The sequence below is a fragment of the Orcinus orca genome, chromosome 2, assembly GCF_937001465.1.
Source record: "Orcinus orca chromosome 2, mOrcOrc1.1, whole genome shotgun sequence".
NCBI lineage: Eukaryota > Metazoa > Chordata > Mammalia > Artiodactyla > Delphinidae > Orcinus > Orcinus orca.
This window is the reverse complement of record NC_064560.1, coordinates 135,325,180-135,351,821: the sequence shown is the minus strand read 5'-3', so window position 1 is coordinate 135,351,821 and position 26,642 is coordinate 135,325,180. Positions and strand designations below refer to the sequence as shown.

At 36.3% G+C, this 26,642-nt stretch overlaps 1 protein-coding gene across 3 annotated transcripts in view; it reads right to left on the bottom strand.

Moving 5' to 3' along the window:
- ARHGAP5 (Rho GTPase activating protein 5) overlaps positions 1–26,642 on the bottom strand; it is an 81,369-nt gene that overhangs the window by 29,234 nt on the left and 25,493 nt on the right. For 2 of the 3 annotated variants that reach the window (XR_007475937.1, XM_033409943.2), the window contains exon 3: positions 12,921–13,068. Coding sequence is in view for 2 of the 3 variants with exons in the window: in XM_033409943.2 (XP_033265834.1) it covers positions 12,921–13,068 (148 nt within the window). In the remaining variant the exon portion in view is untranslated. The remainder of the gene's footprint in view (positions 1–12,920; positions 13,069–26,642) is intronic. The other variant, XM_033409944.2, reaches the window with a different exon arrangement.

Here is a 26,642-nt window from a genome sequence, read left to right as displayed (position 1 = left end):
CCCCCAATACCTCAGAAGGGGAACTTATTTGGAAACAGGGTCATCACAGATGTAATTAGCTAAGATAAGATGACATCATACTGGAGTAGAGTGAGTCCTTAATACAATGACTAGTGTCTTTCTTAGAAGACAGAGACACAGGGAGAATGGAGTTAACACTGCTGCAAGCCAAGGAACACCAAGGATTGACAGCCACCACCAGAGGCCAGAAAGAGGCAAGGAAAGATTCTACCCAGAGTCTCAGATGAAGTGTGACCCAGCTGACATCTTGATTTCAGATTTCCAGCCTTTAGACTGCTGGCAAATAAATTTCTGTTGTTTTAAACTACTCAGTCTGTGGGACTTCATTATGGCAACTCCAGGAAACTAATACAGAAGGGAACTTCCGCGATGCGATAAAGAGCATTTATGAAAAACTCAGAGCTAACATAATGGTGAAAGAATGAAAGTTTTTCTCTAAAGTAAGGAACACCAGCAATGCCTGCTTTCACCACAGCTTTTCAACATTACACTGGAAGTTCAAGCCAGAGCAAGACAAAGAGATAAAATGCAACCAAACTTCAAAGGAAGAAGTAAAGCTATCCCTATTCACAAATGGATATGACCTTATATACAGACAAAATCCCAAATACACCCACACACCAAAAAACTAATAAGCTAATAAAAAAAACTTCAGCAAAGTTGCAGGATAAAACATAATCACACGAAAATCAGTTCTATATAGTAGAAACAAACATTCCGAACATGAAATTAAGAAAATAATTCCGTTTATAACAGCATCCAAAAGAATAAAATACCTAGGAATAAACTTAGCCAAGGAAATGCAAGACTTGTACAATGAAAACTATAAAACAGTGTTGGGAGAAATTAAAGAAGACCTAAATAATGGAAAGACATCTAGTGTTCATGGATTGGAAGACTTAATACTGTTAAGATGGAAATATTACCAAAGTCATCTACAGATCAAAATGCAATCCCTATCAAAAAGGAATAATAGGATGGCTAGAATTAAAACACACACACAGGACAGCTACATGTAAAAGAAAGAAATTAGAACACTCCCTAACACCATACACAAAAATAAGTTCAAAATGGATTAAAGACCTAAGTGTAAGACTGGACACTATAAAACTCTTAGAGGAAAACATAGGAAGAAAACTCTGACATAAATCACAGCAAGATCCTTTTTAACCCACCTCCTAGAGTAAGGGAAATGAAAACAAAAATAAACAGGACCTAGTGAAACTTAAAAAGTTTTTGTACAGCAAAGGAAACTATAAACAAAACAAAAAGACAACCGTCAGAATGGGTGGCAGAAAATATTTGCAAATGAATCAATGGACAAAGGATTAATCTCCAAAATATATAAACAGCTCATGCAGCTCAATATTAAAAAATCAAACAACCCAATCCAAAAATGGGCAGAAGACCTAAATAGACATTTCTCCAAAGAAGACATATAGATGGCCAACAGGCACATGAAAAGCTGCTCAACATCACTAATTATTAGAGAAATGCAAATCAAAACTACAATGAGGTATCACCTCATACCGGTCAGAATGGCCATCATCAAAAAATCTAGAAACAATAAATGCTGGAGAGGGTGTGGAGAAAAGGGAACCCTCCTGCACTGTTGGTGGGAATGTAAATTGATACAGCCACTATGGAGAACAGTATGGAGGTTCCTTAAAAAATTAAAAATAGAATTACCATGTGAGCCCAGCAATCCCACTACTGGGCATATACCCAGAGAAAACCATAATTCAAAAAGACACATGCACCCCAATGTTCACTGCAGCACTATTTACAATAGCCAGGTCATGGAACCAACCTAAATGCCCATCGACAGATGACTGGATAGAGAAGATGTGGGAAATATATACAATGGAATATTACTCAGCCATAAAAAGGAATGAAATTGGGTCATTTGTAGAGATGTGGATGGACCTAGAGACTGTCATACAGAGTGAAGTGAGTCAGAAACAGAAAAACAAATATCATATATTAACACATATATGTGGAATCTAGAAAAATGGTACAGATGAACAAGTTTGCAAGGCAGAAATAGAGACACAGATGTAGAGAACAAATGTATAGACACCAAGGGGGGAAAGTGGGGGAGTGGTGGTGGTGGGATGAATTGGGAGATTGGGATTGACATATATACACTAATATGTATAAAATAGATAACTAATAAGAACCTGCTGTATATAAAAATAAAAATATATAAAACACACACACAGAATATAACATGTGTTGAGGAGGATGTGGACAAATTTGAACCCTTATACATTACTGATGGAAATGTAAAATGCAGGAAACAGTTTGACATTTCCTCAAAAAGTTAAATATAGAATTACCATACAACCCACCATTTCACTCCTAAGTATGTACCCAAAAGAACTGAAAACAGGTATTCAAACAAATATTTGTACATGAATGTTCACTGCTGCACTGTTCACAACAGCGAAAGGGTGGAAACAAACCAAATGCCCACCAAGTGAACAAATAAACAAAATGCAGTATATATCCATACAATGACACATGCTACAACAGATGAATCTCAAAAACATTATGCGAAATGACAGAAGCCAGACAAAAGGTCACACATTGTGTGATTCCATTTATATGAACTATCCAGAATAAGTAAATCCATAAATACAGAAAATAGGTTTATGGTGGCAGAGGATGGAGAAAGGGGGGAAAAGGTAAGGGAATAACCACTTAATTGGTATAGTTTTCTTTGGGGTGATGAAAATCTTTGGAACTAGATGAAGCGGTGGTTGTACAACATGGTAAATGTACTACATGTCACTGAACTGTACACCTTAAAATGGTTAATTTTAGGGCTTCCCTGGTGGCGCAGTGGTTGAGAGTCTGCCTGCCGATGTGGGGGACGCGGGTTCGTGCCCCGGTCCGGGAGGATCCCGCGTGTCGCGGAGTGGCTGGGCCCGTGGGCCACGGCCGCTGGGCCTGCGCGTCCGGAGCCTGTGCTCCGCGGCTGGAGAGGCCGCAGCGGTGAGAGGCCCGCGTACCAAAGAAAAAAAAAAAAGGTTAATTTTATAATATATGAATTCCACCTGAATAAAAATGTAAAAAAAAAAAAAAGTATTCTAAGTCATCTAACCCCTGTAACTTCAAAGCTGATAACCATGCTTCCTTCTTATTAAAAATTTTCTTCTTAGTGTTTTAGGGCTCCATTCTTTTGTACAGCCTATTTGCAATGTGATCTTTTCTTCTCACTCTCTATGCTCACCCTGAATTTCATCAGCACATAGTTTACATTAATATCTATACAATGACAATTACCAAAATCTCATCTTAAGACCAAATAACTGGGCTTCTCTGGTGGCACAGTGGTTGAGAGTCCGCCTGCCGATGCAGGGGACACGGGTTCGTGCCCCGGTCCGGGAAGATCCCACGTGCCGCGGAGCGGCTAGGCCCGTGAGCCATGGCCGCTGAGCCTGCGCGTCCGGAGTCTGTGCTCCGCAACGGGAGAGGCCACAACAGTGAGAGGCCCGCGTACCACAAAAAAAAAAAGACCAAATAACTTTCCAAAGATCCACAGCCATACATTCAATTGAATCTTGAACTTTTAAAGAACCAGGCCACACAGCAGGAGATGAGCAGTGGGCGAATGAGGGAAGCTTCATCTGTATTTACAGCTGTTCCCCACTGCAGTGCTGGAGAGCAGCTGCAAATACAGATTTTCACTGGCAGAGAGGTTTGACTGCACAGAGACCATAATAAATCAACTGCTTGCAGAAACATATCAAAACCCTATCAGTGAGTGGCAAGTGACCATTAAGCTGCATCTTACATACTAGACTGGACCATAAGCAACACACTTCGGCTGTCACTGTCTCCCAATACCCCCAGGTGGGACCATCTAGTTACAGGAAAACAAGCTCAGGGCTCCCACTGATTCTGCATTATGGTGAGTTGTATGATTATTTCATTATGTATTACAATGTAATATTAACAGAAATAAAGTGCACAATAAATGTAATGTGCTTGAATCATCCTGAAACCACCCCCCTGACACCGTGCCCCTGCCAGTCTGTGGAAAAATTGTCTTCTACAAAACCGATCCCTGGGGCCAAAACAGTTGGGGACCACTGCCCTACAGGCACCTTAAGATTTAAGATGTACATAATATGAATCTATTATCAAACTGTCAAATCTGCTTTTCATACCATAATTCCTGTTTTCATTAATGGTGTACCACCTATGGTCACCCTAATATAGAATCTGAGAGGCATTTTTGAGACCTCTTTCAACTCCTTATCTATCCTAAATAGTTTCTTAGAGAGGACTATTACTCTTTCTTTTCAATCTCTCTCCACCACACTTTCTGTCTACTTAAAACTTATACTAATATTTCAAGGGTCATTTCCTAACTGGAACTTATCACAACTTCAACTAAAAACTGTAAACTTTATATGAAACAACAGTTTTCAGACACTGAACTATAGGCAGCTCAAAACTGATCTGTAAGGAAAAAGAAGCAAATAAATTAAAATGTCTGAATGCCCCGATTTAGTGCCTGGAAACAGATTTTAGATAGCAGTGCAGAGAGGTGGAATCATATTGGCCTACCAGAGTTGAGAATGTGGAGACAGGAGTTCAGAAAGGATGAGATGTCTAGAATTTGTGAGGTAGAATACCAAAAAAAGAGGGAGAGGTATATAGAGAAAGCCTCAGAGATATGCAGAAAAGACACTGGAGTCTTTGGTTGAATACTGCAAGTGTGTGAGAGGAAACTTTCTGAGGACGGGGCTGAGACTAGTCCAAGTTCTATTCTCAAAAGACTTTTTTTTTTTTTAAGTATTGTTTTCTTTTTTTAATTGAAGTATAGCTGATTTTAAGACCTTCTAATATGCAGGGCAGTAAGTGAAGTCTTCATACCTTAAAGTAGGTCTAAATAAATACTAGAATAAAAGCTGCCATGGATCTGCCAAAATAAACTTACAAGCAAGCCTAGAAAGGACCAGACTGATCCACAAAAGGCTTAACACATGACAAAACAAATCCAACACTCTTTAAAGGAACACTAGAAAATTCACCACGCAAAATGAAATATTCAAAATGTCTGATGTCAAATCAAAACCGCCAGTCAAAGAAGCAGAAAAACACAACCCATAATCAGGAGAAAAGCCAACAGAAACATAAACAGACCGAAAAAAAAATAAAATATGACAGAATCCATAAAACAAGGGCCTTAAAACAGCTATTATAAATTTTATAAGTATATTTAAAGATGTAAAAGAAAATATCAACATGATATTGATAAATGATAAAAAAGAGACTTAAAATGGAACTTCTAGATTTGACCATACAGGAAAAAAAAAAAAAAAATCAGTGAACTAGAAGATATAGCAATAGATACACAGTCTAGGTGAAATGAAACACAGAAAGAAAAAAAGGTTTAAAAAAATGAACAGTCTCAGTAAGCTGCGGAACAATTTTAAGATGTCTAATACCATGTAACTGGAGTCCATAACTGGGAAATAGAACAGGAAAAAATATTTCAATAATGGCCGCAAATTTGAAAATTATAAACCATGACATCTAAGAAGCTCCAGAAACCTCAAGCAGAAGTGTTTTTTTTTTAAGCACACACTAAAATACATTTTTAATAATATTGCTAAAAACTAGAGAGAATAATGTTAAAAGCAGCCAGGAATCGAGGGAGAAAGGGGAACACATCATATACAGAGGAATACTGCTAAGAATAGCAGCAGATTTCCTTTTAAATATCATGCAGGAGACAAGAAGCAGTCTTTAAAAAGCTGAAAAGAAGAGCTTCCCTGGTGGCGCAGTGGTTACCCGCCTGCCAATGCAGGGGATACAGGTTCACACCCTGGTCCAGGAAGATCCCACATGCCGCAGAGCAATTAAGCCCGTGTGCCACAACTACTGAGCCTGCACTCTAGAGCCCACAAGCCACAACTACTGAGCCCATGTGCCACAATTACTGAAGCCCACGCGTCTAGAGCCCGTGATCCGCAACAAGAGAAGCCACTGCAATGAGAAGCTCGCACACCGCAGTGAAGAGTAGCCCCCACTTGCCACAACTAGAGAAAGCCCGCACATAGCAACTTAGACCTAACGCAGCCAAAAATAAATAAAATAAATTTTTTTTAAAAAAAGCTGAAAAGAAAAAAGAAATCCATCAACAGCCTAGAACCATCAGAAGAACAAAGTTGAAAGACTACACTTCTTGATTTCAAAACTTACTAGAAAGCTAAAATAATGAAAACAAAGTGGTACTGGCAAAAAAGGATAGGCATAGGGACTTCCCTGGTGGTGCAGTGGTTAAGACTCCATGCTCCCAATGCAGGAGGCCCAGGTTCAATTCTTGGTCAGGGAACTAGATCCCACATGCATGCTGCAACTAAGAGTTCACATGCCACAACTGAGGAGCCAATGACCCACAACTAAGGAGCCCACCTGCCACAACTAAGACCCAGTGCAACCAAATAAATATATAAAAAAAAATGGATAGGCATATAGATAAATGGAATATACGTGGAAGTGCAGAAGTACTCATATTTACAGTCAATTGATTTTCAAAAAGAATGCCAAGGCAATTCAATAAATGGTGCTTGGACAATGGATACGTAAAAGCAAACGAATCAAGCTGGAATCCTTCCTTGTGCCATACACAAAAATTAACTCAAAATGGATCACAGACCTCAATGAAAGAGCTAAAACCAAAAAAAACTCTTAGAAGAACATATAGGAATAAATCTTTGTGATCTTGGGTTTGGTAAAACCTTCTTAGATATGATACCATGTGCACAGTAACAAAATTTTTTAAAAAACTGGATTTCATCAAAATTTTCAACTTTTGTGCTTCAAACGATACCAATAAGGAATCTGGGGAAAAAATTTTTGCAAGTCATATTGAAAGCAACTTGTATCCAGGATATATAAAGAGCTCTTAAACTCAACAGTAAGACAAACAACTCAATTTAAAAATGGTAAAGTATCCAGGGGCTTCCCTGGTGGCGCAGTGGTTGAGTCTGCCTGCTGATGCAGGGGACACGGGTTTGTGCCCCGATCTGGGAAGATCCCACATGCCGCGGAGCGGCTAGGCCCGTGAGCCACGGCAGCTGAGCCTGCGCATCCGTCCAGAGCCTGTGCTCCGCAACGGGAGAGGCCACAACAGTGAGAGGCCCGCGTACCGAAAAAAAAAGGTAAAGTATCTGAATATATACTTCTCCAAAGACAATATACAAATGGCCAATAAACACCTGAAAATATGTTCAACATCATTTATCATCAGGGAAATGCAAATCAAAACCATATGAGATAGCATTTCATACCCAGTAGGATGGCTATAATCAAAAAATCAGAAAATAAGTGTTAGCAAAGATGTGGAGAAACTGGAACTCTTGCATATTGCTGGTGGGAATGTAAAATGGTGCAGCCACTTTGGAAGACAGTCTGGTAAATTCCTCAAACGGTTAAACACAGAGCTACCATATGATCTAGAAATTCCACTCTTAGGTATATATACTCAAAAGAAGTGAAAAACGTGTCCACACAAAACTTTTACAGGAGGGTTCACAGCAGCAATATTCACAATAGTAAAAAAGTGGCAAACAACACAAATGTTCATCAATGGAAAATTATTCAACAATAAAAATGAATGAAGTACTGATAGATGCTAACACTGATGTTATAAAACGCTATGTTAAATCAAAGAAGCCAGTCCTAAAAGACCAGAACAGGTAAATCTATAGAGACAGAAAGTTAAGGGGGGTGGGTGTGGAGAAGAGGGAGTGACTGCTTAATGGGTGGGGTTTATTTTGGGAGTGATGAAAATGCTCTAAAATTGAAAGTGCCGATGGCTGCACAACTCTGTGAATATACAAATATACCACTGGATTGTACAATTTAAATGGGTGAATTGTAGAGTGTGATATCTTTCAAAAATAAGGATAATTATCTGTTTAAAGCAAAAATTATGAACATATATTGTGATGTTTAAAACATATTGGAAAATTAAAATGTACAACAAAAGAACAAGGGATAGGAGGGTTAAATGCACTGTTCCAAGGTTCTTAAGCTACATATCATGGTGGTGTAATGTTGCCTGAAGATGAACTGTGATTAAACAAACAGTGATAAAAATCACAAATGCACAACTAACTACAGTTCTGTACCACACCATTAGCCACATTTAACATGATTCTGAGGGAGCAGGACTGACCTTATGTACAAGTCCCCTTTTCCCGCAAAAATGAATGAAAAAATAAAGTCAGCATCTTTTAAACCAGTGGCCACATAGTAAAAACTGTACATCGTTGTCCATTCATTTAAAAACCAAAGTCACTAGGATGGTATAAAAGTGATAACTGATGCCTTTTTAACTTTCTGAACTTTTTATTATTTCAAATTCTAGAGCACCACTAAAAAATCCTAACAGATAAATATAACTAATAACCCTGGCATTGGAGTTAAGATAGAATAAAAAATATTCAGTTAATCCAAAAGAAGGCAGGAAAAGAAAAGGAATAATGTTCACATGAGACAAAAAGAAAAATAAAAACAAGATGGCAGATTTAAAACCAGTCATACTGATTATTACATGAAAAGCCAATGATCAAATAAATGCTCTGCTTAAAAGAAATGGACTGTCAGATTCAGATATGCTATCCATAAGAAACTATGTTAAATATAAAGATACAAATGAAAGGATGAAAAAAGATATACCACATAGACACTACTCAAAAGAAAATACCATTGGCTATGTTAATTTTAGACAAATAAGGCTTCAGAACAAGGAGAATGCTTCATAACGATAATAGGTCAGTTCATAAAAAAAGACATAATCCTAAATGTATGTGCAACTAAAAGAATTTCAAAACACATGAAGCAAAAACTAACACAACTGAAAGGAGAAACAGACAAATCTCAATCATGATTTCAGATTTCAATAGTACTCGATTAAAAAAAACAAGTCAACAAGAAAATCAGTAAGGATAGACAAGACTTGACGAATACTCTCAAGAACTTGACCTGACATTTATAGAACCCTTCACCCAACAGCTTAAAAAACATTCTGTTGAAGGCTCCATGGAACATTCTTCAAAACAGACCACATTCTGGGCTATAAATAACAAGTCTCAATAAACTTACACTGAAATCAAACTGTTTTCCAACTACAATAGAATTAAACTAGAAATGAATAACAAAGATATCTGGAAAACATTTAGAAATAAAACACTCTTAATAATCAATGAGTTAAATTAAAAAGTCAAAAGAGAAATTACAAAGTATTTTGAACTGAATGAAAATGGAAACAACATATCAAGATCAGTGGCACACAGCTAAAATAATGTTTATAGGAAATTTTTAAACATTTAACATTATAGTAGAAGACTGGTCAAAATCATTAGCTAGCTTCCATTTTAAGAAACTATAAAGAAACAAAATGAAAGCAGAAAGAAGGAAAACAGAAAAAAAAGTAGAATTCAATGAATTTAGAAATGGACAAGAGAGGAAAATCAATAAAACCAGAAGTTGGTTCTTTGAAAGATCAAGAAAATTGATAAACCTCTCTCAAGAGGACAAAAAAAAGAAATCAGTAATGCCAAAAACAAAAGAGAAGACAGATGCTACAGACATTAAAAGTATGATAAGAAATTTTATAAACCACCTCTGCCAACTTGAATGAAATGGACAAACTCCTTGAAAGACACAATCAATGCTTACTGAAGAAACTGAAAATCTGTACAGCCCTGTATCTATTAAAGGAATTTAATGTATAGTTAAAAGCCTCCTCACAAACAAGATTCCAGGTCCAAATAGTTTCCCGGGTGAATTCTACAGAAATTTAATAAAGAAATATTACCATTCTATACAAACTTTTCCAGAAAATAGACTCAGTCTATGATGCCAGGTTTACCCTGATAGCAAAACCAGACAAAGACACTGCAAGAAAAGAAAACTATAGACCAATATTTCTTAGAATACAGAAACCCTTAACATTTTAGCAAACTGGATCCAGCGATAAAACATTATGACCAAATGGTGTATGACTAACCCAGGAACGCAAGGTTAGTTTAAAAATCAACATTTAAAAATCAATTAATGGGGTTTCCCTGGTGGCACAGTGCTTAAGATTCTACCTGCCAATACAGGGGACACGGGTTCATGCCCTGGCCCAGGAAGATCCCACATGCCACAGATCAACTAAGCCCATGCATCACAACTACTGAGCCTGTGCTCTAGAGCCCATGAGTCACAACTACTGAAGCCTGAGTGCCTAGAGCCTGTGCTCCGCAATAAGAGAAGCCATGACAATGAGAAGCCCGTTAAACAGCAACGAAGACCCAATGAAGATCCCACAGCCAAAAAAACAAAAAAAAAACCTCAAAAAAAAAATCAATTAATATAATTCACCACATAAACAGACTTTAATAAGAACTCTAGGATCATATCAACAGAAGCAGAAAAGCCACATGACAAAATCAACATCCATTTTGGATAAAAATGCAGCAAACTAAGAATAGAAGGATTGGGACTTTCCTGGTGGTCCAGTGGTAAAGAATCCACCTTCCGATGCAGGGAACGTGGGTTCAATCCCTGGTCAGGGAACTAAGATCCCACATGCTGCAGGGCAACTAAAGCCCACATGCCACAACTACTGAGCTCATGTGCCTCAACTAGAGCCAGCGTGCTGCAAACTAAAGAGTCCTGGAGCTCTGGAACCCGCAGGCCACAACTAGAGAAGAGAAAACCTACACGCCACAACTAGAGAGAAGCCCAAGCACCACAACGAAGAGCCCGAGCACCGCAACGAGAAAGATCCCGCGTGCCTCAACGAAGACCCCACGTGCTGCAACTAAGACCCGACAGACTTAAAAAAAAATAAAATAAAGAAATAAAAATCTTAAAAAATAAAAAAAATAAAAGAGCCAGTGCTTTCTTTAAAAAAATAGAAGGATACTTTTCAACCTGATAAAGAATATCTACAAAAAACTAAGAGCTAACATCATACCTGACAAAAGACTAGATGCTTTCTGAGGTGATAAAAATGTTCTAAATCTTGATTGTGGTGGTGCTTATATGACTATAGAGTTATTAAAACTCATACTGTATAATTAAAATTGGTAAATTTTATTGCATGTAAGTTATGACAGTAAAGCTGATTTTAAAAACTTCCACCATATTTTCTTCAGGGTTGTTTAAAAGGTTAGTCCTCTAAACAAGGGTGTTGATTATATTTATGTTACAAGTTAAACCTTAAATATGGAGATGGCTGCTCCAGTCCATAATGAGAATCTGATATTCAATTCTTAAACAACTGAGAATTTCTGCTAAAATGGATTAGCATTAATCAGTAACAAAATAATACATACTACTACATCAACAAAAGAACTAGCTTTAATCTTTATATAAGTATTCTTATGGTTTCATGGTACCTAACTAAGTATACTTCTAACAAAGCACTTAAATATATAAATTACCTGCCAGTTGACTGAACTAATTCAAATGTTGCTAAGAATTGAACTAGAATTTTCATTTTATCTTACACTTGGAATTTATTTTCCTCAAGCCAAATCACTCAACTACCATGAAAATATTCAAGAAGTGGGACTTTTTAATTATAAAAATAAATGTACAAAATGCAATCCATTATTACTTTATTATTTTCTAATCACTAAAGAAAAGTCTTTTTGAATTGCTCAGTCATATCCACAAGGCCTAATTATATTACTAGAGAAAATGAGATTTCTTTTACCTCAAAGCAGATAGCTAATATTATAAGAACTTCTGCATTTCTACTATGCTAAAGATGGACAGAAATACATAAAGAAATTTGCCTAATACTTCTGTTGAAGGAAAAAACAAATGATTAAAGGCATATACAAATACAGGCTCTATAAATTAAAATTTATTAACTTAAGGGAGAAGATAGGCTATTTCAACTCTAATACCAGTGGATAACAGGTATTGCCCCATATTCCAATCGTTATTAAAACTGAAAGTTAGCACTTCTCACCGGACAACCTAATATGTACATATAGAACTTAGCTGACAGCCAAGATTAAATGGTATGGCGTACATACACCTAAGTAAAAATGAGCTTGATTTTTTAGATAGGACATGGGCATCCTAGCTTGTTTATTCTTTAAACAATAGTTGTTTATCAAAAGAGGTCATTAAGAATAAATAAAGCTAAAATGAAATTAGCTCACGTTTTCAAACCATTACATTTTGGAGTCTATTCAAATCACTGAAGTTTCATGGTTAACTTGTATTCATTTTAAATGCACATAAACATAATATTCTGCCTTTATAACCCAACTCTGACTACTTTCTGAATAGTTTCATCAGACAAAGTAAACATAAGAGCAGGCTTGTTTTTAAAACAGTGAGGATATCTACACACTCCTTACAAATACAACTCAAACCATACAAACCATATTAAACTAGTGGGGCTGAATAAATAGTAACATCACAAGCTACCTCTTGCACATTCACAAATATTGCTATGAATTTTTAAAAGAAAAATTCGTGTGTAAAATGAGTTAAAAATAGTATTAGACTTAAAATGTTGCAAACATTCAAATTACTGATTTAAATCATAACTATGATTAAACAGTAGCATAATTTAATAACTGAGTTATTCTAAATTCCAGAAAAAGGTAAGTTTAACATTTTAGTATTTGACTTAGCCATTTAATAAAGAGAAGTCCAACAAAAGCATGACTGGCTAACGACAAAACTGCTTTCAAATATCAGATGGTTACATCTAGAATTAATACTCAAGATAATCAATCCTAATGAGAACGATACACCTCTTTCAAATTCTAGCTTGAATCAGGAACATTTGACAAACTATTGGTGTAGCAAAAGTGAAATTTTATATCAAACCTCTTGCAATGATACTTCTATCCTACCTGTATCTTCAATAAATTCCACACATTTTTCAACAAATAGTGGTATGGGCTTCTCAGCTGTAACCAGATCCTGGAGGGGCATCCCAAAGTAATTACTTTCCCAATTTCTACGTGTTGGTGGATTGAAGTTCTTAGTTTTCTTTTTCTGCTATAAAAAAACATATTCAAGTTAAAACTATTAAAATTAATTTCTTTCAGAAAAACATTAGTATTAAGCAATGTAAATAAACATTTTGTATCAAAAGATATATTTAAAAGCCATATCCAACCTAAATGTCCATCAATACCGGGTTCATTAAAAAAATTCTGCTAGAAGCAGCAACGTGACCAAGAGAAAGAGACAAAAGTGAACAGACAAAAAAAATGGCTGAATAGAAGAAACTTTTTCCTTTGTAAAATAATAGAAAACTGGACAGGTAGGGAAATTAGAAAAGATCATTTTTCAATGCCAAGTGAAAAGGAGAAACTAGGAGTAAGAATGCTCAATTCACAGTTTCAGTGTGGTCTGTTGATTGGTGCATTTGTTATTTGGTCTTTGGGGAAGTTCCAAGTGAGATTTTTGTGCATAGCTATATTAGTAAGAATATAACATAGCTTTAATTATTGATTATACAATGAAGCTATTCAACTCCATGAGTTTTAACCCCATCATTTCCCCATTTTCTTCCTATCTATTGACTCTATTTCTTAAATATTAGATAATTTTTATAAAAGAAAATAACATCCTAGTGGGAAAGGAGATGTTAATTTAGTCTATTAAAAATGTTTTATTAAGCACTCCCAAAAAGATAATTTTTATAAGTAATGGACAAAACATTTTCACAATAATAAACAAAATTACGTAAGAATTTTCAAAGTTTAATTTCAATATTGCATTGGGAGAAAATGGGTTCTTAACCAGGGAGTGAACATTTCAAAAACCTAAGGAAATACTGCCTGGAATTCAACCCTTAAGGAGATTCTGAGTCACTCTTCCTTAAGTAGGGTGTATTTATATTTGTCGTAAGTATTGTTACTGACTTACAAATCACATAAAAACATACCATTTCTAATCAGAAAAGTGTGTGTGGGGGCAGGGGAGGGAACACAGGCAGAGCTTTCAATGCTTAAAGCAACAGTCCTCATTTTAATTTCCAGAGGAGTCTCTCCTTTGGATGGACTGATCTTTCAATGTGTTCTTCCAAGTTCCAAGTTATGCAACTGATACCCTGCATAATCAATCAAGTCCTTTCTTCATTTCAATTTCAGGCTGCTCTACCTATCAAACTTCCAGATCTCATGAAATCCAACTTCTAAGTCTTCATATATTGTCACTCTGATGATACAGATTACATAAACTCTGGTAGGTACAGATTACATACAATATAACTAGTTGTCTGAAATGTTACCAACAAAGCATTGGAATACTTGGTATGGCTCAAGACCTAGCCCACCAAGTCAAGTAGTGTGGATCCTTCCTTACTCCTTAAACAATCCTTCCACTACCACCACCACCAAAACAGAACAATGTGCAAGAAAGTAGAAATGAAGAGATTGTTATTTCAAAGCTGAGGTAGGGATACAGCGACTGGGTCCTCTTCTTTCTCAGGAGCACTAAGGTGCTTTCCAGCCTGCAAACTATTAGCTGCACCATTTGATTACAAAAGTGAAAACTGAGGCAAAGATGGATGTTTTTGTTTAGAGAGATAATACAGTGGTGAAAAAGATTACACTTAAGCAAGTTAATGAAAACAGCAATGCCTAACCTATGGCAAGAGCCATGAAACAGGAATAAAAGATCTTAATCTGCAATGACACCTAAAAAACAAAGTTGTAAGAAAAGTAAGCTAGCTAGTCCTAACTGTTCCAATCAACTCTTAAGAAATTCTCTTTTCATATTACCCTTTAGGAACCAAACTAAACTCTGAATACTTCACTAAAATTGGGGGTAGATTTCTCTGGCTTATGCTCAGGGAATATCCATCCCTCAAAGTCCATAAAGTTACAAGGGCAAGTTATTTAATTCTGCAGTTACTCCAAGATCAGATTACACCAGTAATCTGAGGCAATGAAATGCTAAGTGGCTTATAGCATGGAATTTCTGGCAAAGTATAAAGGGATAACTTATTAACATACAACTGCCCTGACAGTCAAGTTATAGTTCACATATATGGGGAAAAAAAGCGTAAAAAGCTTATGTGACTTTACCAATTTTTCTACTAATTTACAGTGGTGCAAAAGAAAACTCTATGTAGGAAAATAGTTTTGAATTAGACATTCCTATATTAGCTTTTATGATGAATAAAAACATATATAACTTTTTTTCTATAAGTGATGGTTCTTAAGCATAAGAATCACTTCAGGGAGTTCTTTAGAAATGTGAATTTTGAAAAACTATACATTATTCTAATATACAACCCTTAGTTAAGAGTTGCTAATCTATAGCTACAAATTTATACCAATTCAAATTAACTTACATAATTTAAAATCTATTTCATAAATTAAACTAAGGCTAGATGATTACAACTGCTATAAAATCCCATCAAGGTTCTCTGAAATGCAAGAAAAAGATGAGGCATATGGTTATTTGGTCATTTATATCTATAGCTTTTGATGAACCAATAGTCAGAAATGGCAGGTCCCAATAAATAATTATGCCAGCAGGAAAACAGGATCTGATTTATGATAATCCAACTTTTGATTCATTACTACATTCATACAAATCTTAATTTCTGCTTAAATGCAAATACCCAAGGTCTTTTCTTCCTGGCCACTTAGGCAAATCTCATGTCTGCAAAAGCATATCCAGTAAAATAAACATTGTATTTCACAAATAATATAAACAATGTTATCAGTTAAGTGTCCAGTGGATATTAAAAACTATCATTAGTATAAGTAAACAGGACCAGGAAAAGGCATATAAATAGCTCTTTACAGAATCTGCTCTTCCACTTCAGCAATATCAGCAACACAACAAAGGAGAGCATCTAAGCAACATCCTCAAATATTCAATAAATACTGTCGATACAATCAATAACACTGAAAAAAACAATACCTCAATTGCTTCATATGTAACCAACAAACTGTAGAAAACTTAAGTAGCAAAAAACAGTTGAGGAGGCTTTCAAAGAATAAATCCAGGAAACAAGAAATTTTGGACTTCTCTATTCTCTTAAATTTATTATGGGATTCTTGAAATAAAAGATTAAAGAAGAAATGAGACAACCAGAGGCAAAATGTAAAGAACGTGAAGAAAAAAAATCCATTAAAGAAATGAATACCTCTTTAGTAAAAGACCCAATATGATTGAAAAGATCAGAATAAAGTGGAAAAGATCATCAGAGTTCTCTTTTCTACTGTATCATTTCTTTGACACATGCCAAAAAATACTTTTGCTCCCATTCTTAAAAGAAGTCTTAATCTTCTTCTCTCTGCTAGCTACTGCTCCAGAATTCTACTTCCTTTTGTAGAACAAACTCTATATAAATCATCTATACTAGTTGTCTCCAATTCCCCTCCTTCCATTCCCTCTTATATGTACTTATATTAGTTTATCACTCTCATCACTCCACTAAATCTGCTCTTATTAAGTTCACAAATGACTGTTTTGCAATAGTCAGTTCTCAGCTCTCATCTTACTCAACTTTTCAGCAGTCACTCTCTTTAGTGGACTTCAGGAGACGACCTCTATTATCTCACTTGTTCTCCCCTTATTAGTCTCCTTAGCTTGTCCCTCCTCGGCAACCTTGTAATACTGTGAATACCCCAGGCCTCAGTCCCTGCCTTTTTTTCTCAATATCTATAATCACCCTCTTGGTAATGTCATCCATATGCTGCTAACCCAAATTAATACTGCCAGCTCAGCTCTTTCTCCTGAACTCCAGATTCATTTGAAACCTTCTGACTCTTCACTTGAATGTCTAAGAGATATTTCTTTCTTAACACGCAAAACTGAACTCCTGATGATTTCCTTAAAATGAGCTCCATCTTCAGCCTTTTACATCTCAGTTGCTGGCAATTCCATCCTTTCAGCTGCCAGGCTAAAATCTTGGAGTCATTTTTGATCCCTCTTATTTTCTCACACCTTACTTCCAAATCTATGAGATCTTAACCATCTTCACTGCTAATTCCCTGGTCCATACAGCTATCACCATTTCACATATGTAGATTACTGCATTGACTGCTCAATCAATCCTCCCTGCTTCTACCACCATTCTCTACATACCGTTCTCAATAAAGCACCCAGAATGATAGTGACCCACAAATAACAGCCTTCAAGGCCATATATAATCTAGCATGCTTTGAACTCGGCTTCTATATATTCTTACCTCATTTTCCTCTACTTTCTCCATCATTTTACTCCCTTTCCTAACTTCCTTGTGCAAGTAAGTTACACAGCTTACTTGCTTTTTTAGCATGTGACACATGCTCCTAACTTAGGACTTTTGCATTGGCTGTTCCCTTTACCCTCTCAATAAGGCCTACATGGACTATTAAAAATTGTGATCTATGGCCTGTCTTTCTCTAACTACTGCCCAGTACTTCTAATCCCTCTTACACTGCTTTTCCTACCCACAACACTATATAAATTTTCTCATATATCATCATCATCATTATTATTTTGGTGTACGCCTGCTACAATTTAAGCTCCACACAAGGGCACGGATTTTTATCTGCTTTGTTCATTAACATACTCCAATGCTCTGGAATTCTGCTTGTGAGAAAGAGAAAAGTGCAAAGATAGTCGAGGTCTCTTCTGAAATAATGAATTTAATTTGTAGATTGAATGATCTCACCACAAATAGGAGTAAACCATCAAGTTACAGACATATGCTGCTGAACTCAGTAAGCTTCAAAAATCTTAAAAGCATCTAGGCAGAAGAAACCAATGACCAACAAAGGAGGGAAAATATCAGGCTAGCCTCAAAGTTCTCACGAAAACTTGGGAAGTCAGAAAACTCTTCTATGTGAATATTCATGGGAAAAAGATTTGTCAAAGATTCTTTATTTAGCCAGTATGTCATCCAAATGTGTGTAACAAGCAACTACAGCTTTTTTTAAGTTCTCAAATATGTAATAGTTAATATTTAAATTATAGCACTCTCGAACTGCCCTAGAAATCCTAAACACATAATGAAACATCATCAGGCGGAGACAGGGCATGGAGGGATAAATTAGGAGCTTGGGATCAACATATACACACTACTATATATAAAATAGATAACCAACAAGGACCTACTGTATAGCACAGGGAACTATACTCAATGTTTTGTAATAATCTACAAGGGAAAAGAATCTGAAAAAGAATAACTATTAGTTCCTTTATTTCTCTCTCTCTCTTTTTTTGCTGATGAAGAATAAAAATAGATAACAAGAAAAAAGCAAATTAAAAAGTACATGTAAATGGATTAAGATCAGATCAGCTATAAAAGACTCTCAGACTTGGTACAAAACTAAACAGGTGAGCCTCCCTGGTGGCACAGTCGTTAAGAATCTGCCTGCCAATGCAGGGGACACGGGTTCGAGCCCTGGTCCGGGAAGGTCCCAAATGCCACAGACCAAGTAAGCCCGTGTGCCACAACTACTGAAGCCCATGCGCCTAGAGCCTGTGCTCCGCAACAAGAGAAGCCACCGCAATGAGAAGCTTGCACACCACAACAAAGAGGAGCCCCCACTTGCCACAACTAGAGAAAGCCCTTGCGCAGCATCGAAAATCCAATGCAGCCAAAAACAAACAAACAAATAAACAAATAAATTCATTTAAAAAAACACAAAAAACTAAACGTGACTAACCACATGCCATTTAAACAGACTCCTAAAAACTGAAAACAAAATGATGGAGAAAGTAATGATTTTTTTTGTTTTTACAAGAGCAAGGTTAACATTGCAGCTGTCTTCAAAGCAAAAAGCTTTGAACTATACAAAAGAGACTCACTTACAATTATCTAGAATTCAATCCACCAAGTAGCAGAAACAAAGTATAGCAGAAATATGTACCTCTATGGAAACAGAATAAGAAATTTTAAATGATCTCCTTTAGTCCTTGTCAAGATCTAGTACACCAAAATTAATGATAATAAAGACGAATTAAGAAGGTTGATTTTAACAGATTTACATATACTGATATATGTTACAGTTTAAGAACAGGATAAATAGTATAATTCCATTCCATCAAAATAAATCATTTATGTTAATATTATAGCAAAAATTAAAAAACAAATACCAAACTATTGACAACGATACCCTTAAATTTAGAGCAGGGTATAGAAGGAAAGAGAAAGAAAAGACTGGGAGGAGGTTATACAGAATTTTCACTGTAAATTGTACATTTCCTTTTGTAAAGGAAGTACTTTTTGAAAAGATAAAGATCACTTGTGTAACCAGAAAAAAACCAAGATTTAAAAAATTGTGTCTATGAGGGACTTCCCTGGTGGCACAGTGGTTAAGAATCCACCTGCCAATGCAGGGGACATGGGTTCAAGCCCTGGTCCGGGAAGATCCCACATGACGTGGAGCAACTAAGCCCATGCACCACAACTACTGAGCCTGCGCTCTGGAGCCCACAAGCTACAACTACTGAGACTGCGTGCCATAGCTACTGAAGCTCGTGTGCTTAGAGCCCATGCTCCGCAACAAGAGGAGCCACCACAATGAGAAGCCCACGCACCACAATGAAGAGTAGTCCCCGCTTGCCACAACTAGAGAAAGCCTGCACGCAGCAACAAAGACCCAACACAGCCAAAAACAGATTAAAAAATTTATGTCTATGATATATAAACTTTAATCCTCTTTTCAAAATGGAAAGAAATAGGAAATCAAATTTCTCCCCAATGGCTTCCAATTTGAGTTTTCTCTGGTCCTGCCCTATATACTCTGTCCCACTCAAGAGATTCTCAACATATCACAGCATGCTAAAAAATTCTGAGAAGTTGTACAATTAAAGAAACTCATGTAACTACAAGTACTACCTACCCTCTCTCTTCCTAATGTCCTCAACTCACATTTCATTGGAAAAGACACATAGGAATTCCCTTTTCTTCATTTATACCTACAACCAACCCACCTATGTATCTCTACCCTGATTCATGTTTTCCTTCTGTAGTATCCCCTGTTCATACAAGCCAATATCCCCTCGCCTCTTCTTTCATAGCATCAACCTGTCCCTCTCCTGGGTCATTCTTATGAATATACAAATATAATATCTCTCATCTTTAAAAACAAACATGAAAACAAAACCCTCTTTTGATCCCATATTGAACTCTAGCTACTGACCCAAATCTTGCTCCCTTTCATAGAAACACTTCTTGAAGGTGTCGTCTACACCTATCTCTACTTTTCACATCCCATTCATTCTTCACCTTGCTTCCATCTGGCTTTCTCTCCCATTCCACTGAACTGCTTTTCAAGATCAGATACTTCCACACTATCAAATCAAAAAGAAACTTTTCATTCCTCTTGAGCTCTCAGCAACATTCTTTCTTGATCACTTCCTCCTTAAACACTTGCTCTCTTGGCTCCCATGTCACTACTCTTAACCAGTTTTTCCTCTTTTCTCACCAGGGATTCATTTTTCTTTCTTTCTTTCTTTTTTTTTAACATCTTCATTGGAGTATAATTGCTTTACAATGGTGTGTTAGTTTCTGCTTTGTAACAAAGTGAATCAGCTATACATATATATATATATCCCCATATCTCCTCCCTCTTGTGTCTCCCTCCCATCCTCCCTATCCCACCCCTCTAGATGGTCACAAAGAACGGAGCTGATCTCCCTGTGCTATGCGGCTGCTTCCCACTATCTATTTTACATCTGGTAGTATATATAAGTCCATGCCACTCTCTCACTTCATCCCAGCTTACCCTTCCCCCTCCCCGTGTCCTCAAGTCCATTCTCTATGTCTGCATCTTTATTCCTGTCATCCTGCCCCTAGGTTCTGCATAACCCCCCCTTTTTTTTTTTTAAAGATTCCATATATATGTGTTAGCATACGGTATTTGTTTTTCTCTTTCTGGCTTACTTCACTCTGTATGACAGTTACTAGTCCATCCACCTCACTACAAATAACCCAATTTCATTTCTTTTTATGGCTGAGTAATATTCCATCATATATATGTGCCACATCTTCTTTATCCATTCATGTGTCAATGGATACTTAGGTTGCTTCCATGTCCTGGCTATTGAAAATAGAGCTGCAATAAACGTTGTGGTACATGACTCTTTTTGAATTATGGTTTTCTCAGGGTATATGCCCAGTAGTGGGATCAGTTTCACCTGCCAACAAGTCTTCCTGGTCTACCCAAACTCACTTCTGAGCCCCTCCCTTCTTCTCTAGCTATTCTCTGTCCTTACGTGAATTTATCTAAACTCATAACTTTCAATCCTTTTATAACCTGATAAGTCTTCCTCTGAATACCAGATTCATAATCTAACTTTTATACTTCCACTGGGATGTCAACATAGATATTTTAAACATAATATAAAAAGCACAAAACAGATGTCTTGAGTCTCTCTGGTCTGAAACCTTTCATCCTTAACCTTCTTCACTATCTCAGTAAATCTAAATCTACCCAGTTGCTTAAACCATAAATTTATGAATCAGCTTTGATTTTCCCTTACTCTCCACAGTGAATTCATAAGAAGCCCTGTTGGTATGACTTCCAAAATACTCTAGAAACTGTCCACTTTTCCTTTTTAGTACCTATAACTTGGCACATGGTGGGTGCTCAGTCAACACTAACAGCAGCAAACAAAATTATAAACAAGAACCAGAGAAAGCCTTTACCATATAAGATTTCTGTTAATAAACATACGAAATACTGTTAGTTTATTTACCAGTTATGCAAACAGTTTCATTATACCTAATTTTTTTTTTACTACGGGAGTCATTATATAGATGTATCTAAGCTTAAGCATCTGAACCTAATAAAATCAGGATTCACACAAAATAATGATTCTTATCATAAAACTACAAGAAGGATTAAATAGCCAACTCTATGTGAATTCATTTGGATATAAGGTAATGTACTTTCAACAGTGTGTAAGAACTGAGCATTTACCATGTGCATAATAACATCATGCTAGGTACTGTGCAGGATAGGATACACAAAGCTACACGTGTGAAAATCTGCATAGAGTACACACACACACACACACATGCGTGCACACAGTCACAAGTACAAGCAAACCTGGGGGAATCTAAAGTATCTGCGGGTCACATTAATGTCAATACCCTGTTTGTGATATTTTACTAGTTTTGCAAGATGTTACCTTTGCGGGAAACTGGGCAAAGGGTCCATGGAATCTTTCTGCATTATTTCTTACAATGGTATGTCCATCTACAATTACCTCAAATTAAAAAGATTTTTTTAAAAAAAGGTCATTGCAATAATCCAAGTAAGAATTTACGATAACCTCAACTAAGACTGTGACAATGAAATGGAAACAACGTGTTTCACAGCAGAATAAAGATCAGACAAGTTAAATAGCAAGAGCATGTAGCTTTGACCCACAGTAACTCCTTCCTGAAAATACATCCTTACCCAATCATGGTGAGGATAGGGAAGAAATATCTATGACCTGTGAGGAAAAACCTGCCTTTCCTAATGAGCAAGTACAAACAAGCCTTGTATGACTGACTTCTAGAATCTCACAGGAATTTCATTAAAGACCACATTTGGCTACACAGGGTTTCTCAACTTCAGTATTATTGACATTTTGAATTGCAGGGTGTTTAGCAGCATCCTTGGCCTCAATCCAACAGATACCAGTAGCAATTCCCCACCTGAGTTGTGACAGCCAAAAATGTCTCCAGGTATTGCCAGATGCTCCCTGCAGGTCAAAATTGACCCTGGTTGAGAACCATTGCGCTAGGCTAATAAAATCAAGGACTAAGAACTCAAGTTTGGGAGATGGCTACAGATATAGCCCTGGGAAGTCTGAGACTTTAACTTTAAAAAAAAAAAGTCAATACATAATTCAAGATAGAGAATCACTACTGTACGGTACACAAAGATGAATGATAATCATAACTGCCTTCAAAAAGCTTACAATGTAGTAAGAAAAACAAAACTTATTAAACTACAAAGCAATAAAACTACTAGAAAGTGATTACTTTATGTGGGAAGAATAAGTATTACACCATAGCATAACACATCAACATAAAAAAGAAGTCTTTAGAGTCAGTACTCCATGAAGGTCTACTTAATCCTTTTTTTTTTTTTTTTTTTAATTCTCTAAAAGCTGTTAGGTGCTGGATGTTGTGAATGCTCTTTCAGACCCTTTAACCTAACACTAGGTGAAAAGAGGGAAGAGAAAATAACTGAGGGCAAATAAATGTGGTCTGGGTTCTTGTATACATGTATCAGACAAACTGGTTCTTGCACTGATTCATCTCTAAGATGACACCTTCCTATAAAGCATTTCAACATATATTATCTACCTGGCAGGCATTTTATTAATGCCATTAACAATTTTACTAACAAAAAATTAGACCTGGAGTCACCTGGAGAGGGTCCTAGCAAAACATCTAGCTATTCAAGTTAACGATGAGTGATTTCTTCCCAACTTCCCTAAAAATATTTTTTCAAGTGTATTCAAATCAAAATAAGTTTTATATTATACCCAGCATTTCATTCTTAAAACCATTACTTCTCCCTTTGCTTCCCATGTCATCTGTTAGGTTCTTTCTGTCACTCTGAAGATTGCAAATCAGAGCATCAGTAAAGAATGAGACAAATTCAAGTGTGTTCTTCTCTTCTCTTACATCAACAGAGGTTCTAGAGTCCATATATACTTTAGAAAGTATATATGACACCCTTAAAATGCCACTAAAATTTTGTGAACGTGCATTTTTCCAGTTAAAATATCCAAACCTTTCCTCAGATTTTCAAAGGCTAAGAACAATTTCCAAAAAGCTCAAAACAACTACACACACATACACAAACATATGCAAGGTGTACCTTTATATGGACAAAGTTAGATACTAACTCAAGATCTCTTTTGTCACACCCTTATATTCTGTTGTAAGAACTGTAAACATCAGATATTACTACTTTTAAAAAGCAGTCCTCCTTCCGCTGAGGTTTCTCTTAACACAGTCATAGATTAAGCCCTATTGAGGACTCTTTCAACGCATCAGCTGAGATGACAAGAAAACATTACAGAGCTGAAAATCATAAAACTATACCTACTGTGGAAATAACTCTTCTAGGTTTGAGTGGGATGATTTGTAGTATATAAATTTTTGGAGCACATAAAATTGACAACCCTATAAACTCACTTATAAGTCTTGGAATAGTAACAATTGTCCATTGATATAAAATTATAGTAAGAACACAGTAGTCTATGTTATAGAGGTAAAGTGCCTCCTTTATATATTAACTAAATATAGTCTAACAATTAATATAATGAATGTGCTGCAAAAGAATAATTTCAGTAATTTGTGCTATGCCAGTTTTTGCTAAACATTCAACATGCTGTTATGAAAACTAAGTAAAAACACAAAGTTTGAATAGAAAGCCACACTGAAGACATTTACATTTGCTTTTAAATTAGTGAAAACAAGCATACCACTGACACAATCATTTAAACTGAGCCTTATTAGAACACATCAGTCAAAATATACTTTAAAAACTAACCATCTCGTTACATTTCATTCTGAATTTGAAGAGTAACAGATCATGGTCAACCCAACAGCACAGAACAAATTCAAAGAAACAGCAAATAGTGAAATGTAGGCAGAAATATTCACATTATATATCCACACTTATATCATACCATAAATTGATGTCACCAGCACCAGAAATGCTACTAAAGAAACCAATTTTAACTTTATGAGAAATTTCAGAAACACCTTAGAACTAATCAGTCAGATGTAGAACATATTTAGCCAATATGAAAGCAATAAAAATCGTTACTAAGACTTCTAAATAAATGCTTTCCAAATGAAATGAGAGATATGAAAGAACCAGAAGTTTTACTAACCTTGATGAAAATATAAAATATGTTTAATTTTCACCAAAATCAAATGTACTAGACTGAATGCCTGAGAGCAGAGCCCATGACCAAGTCATCCCTGTATCCTTAGCTTTGGACAGTGTTCAGGCATAGAAGGCATTCAGTAAGATGCTTGTTGAATAAAACAACAGTTTCCTTGAGTCAAAATAAATGTAATTATTTTTAAAAACCCATAAATCGTTCTTTCATTACCACTACAAAAACAAACCTATATACTCCTACTGACTTCAAACTGATCATAGTACAACATACTATGCTAGGCCATGGAGATCAACTATAAACAACATGTAAATCTAGCCTGCATTAGACACTGCAATTTTCATCCCTTAGAAATTACCCTAATTTGGGGGAAGCCAACCTCGCCAAGAGCTCTAAAGGCTCAGGCCTACATTCAATAGCATAATTCTCCACCTCTGGCCAGACTTTACTGGTCAGGAATGGATATAAGACCCAACTCATGGCAATGAGGCTGGAAAAGATGCTGGCTGAGGAATCTGGGAAAGCAATTTTCTCATTCTTCTGATCATACTTCCTTTATAAAAGTGACCCTCACTCTCTCCCCTAAGGAAGTGTCTGCAAAGTAATAACATATATAATGGGCACCCTATTATCAACTGCCCAGAAATCTAACCAAGGTACTCCCCAAAAAATAGGTGAAAAATAGAAAACCTGAAACTGTCGAGCAGTTCAAGACTTTGTTAAATGACTTAGCTCATTAAACAAAGTGCAAACTACTCTATCTGTATCTGATCTGTAAGTATTGCTCTTCCTACAGTAAGCTCTTTAATCATCCAATTTTTTTTTTTTTTTTTGCGGTACGCGGGCCTCTCACTGTTGTGGCCTATCCCGTTGCGGAGCACAGGCTCCGGACGCGCAGGCTCAGCGGCCATGGCTCACGGGCCCAGCCGCTCCGCGGCATGTGGGATTTTCCCAGACCAGGCACGAACCCGTGTCCCCTGCATCGGCAGGCGGACTCTCAACCACTGTGCCACCAGGGAAGCCCCATCCAATTTTTATTTAGCCTTAATTATAACTCTTCCAAGAACCTCAGATGTGAACACTGACAGTCAGTTAAGTGACTGTCAAGAGGTTAAGTGATATACACTAAAAATAAAAAGCAAACTTACCCTACAACTTATACATTTTGATACAGACAAACAGCAGTTCACCACAGACATACTTTCATATACTTCATTACTTTTATATCTGGAATGAACAATCTATAAATCAAGAGAAAATTCTGGTCACCACTGTCTGGTTGACAGTGTTTTCAAAAGGCATTTTACTTAATAAAGACTGTAGGTTCTAGAAGTCAGAAGTCAAATAATTCTAAACTTAAGATTTACTATACTCTAAAGGATCTACCCTATTAATAGCTTGGTATCAGTTCACTATCTACTAATACTAAATTAACATCTTCGACTCAATATATACATATAGATATCTCTTCAGTTTTTTGAAGAAAACATATCTATTTTGGTATTCTTCCCTAAACAGGCTCCAAACCCTAGTATAATGGCTAAAGCAGCAGAATCTTCTAAGATACTATTTGATAGAGGGGTTTAATAAGAAGGGACCAATAAAACACACAGAAAATAATAAGGACTGGATGGAACATTTGAGAGTAAAATAGGAGTTGGTAGTTGCTAATATAAATAAGAGGATGAAAAGATTCATGACCTGGAAATAAGACAGGAAAACAATTTTAAAGAAAAGCTCAAAAAGAAAAA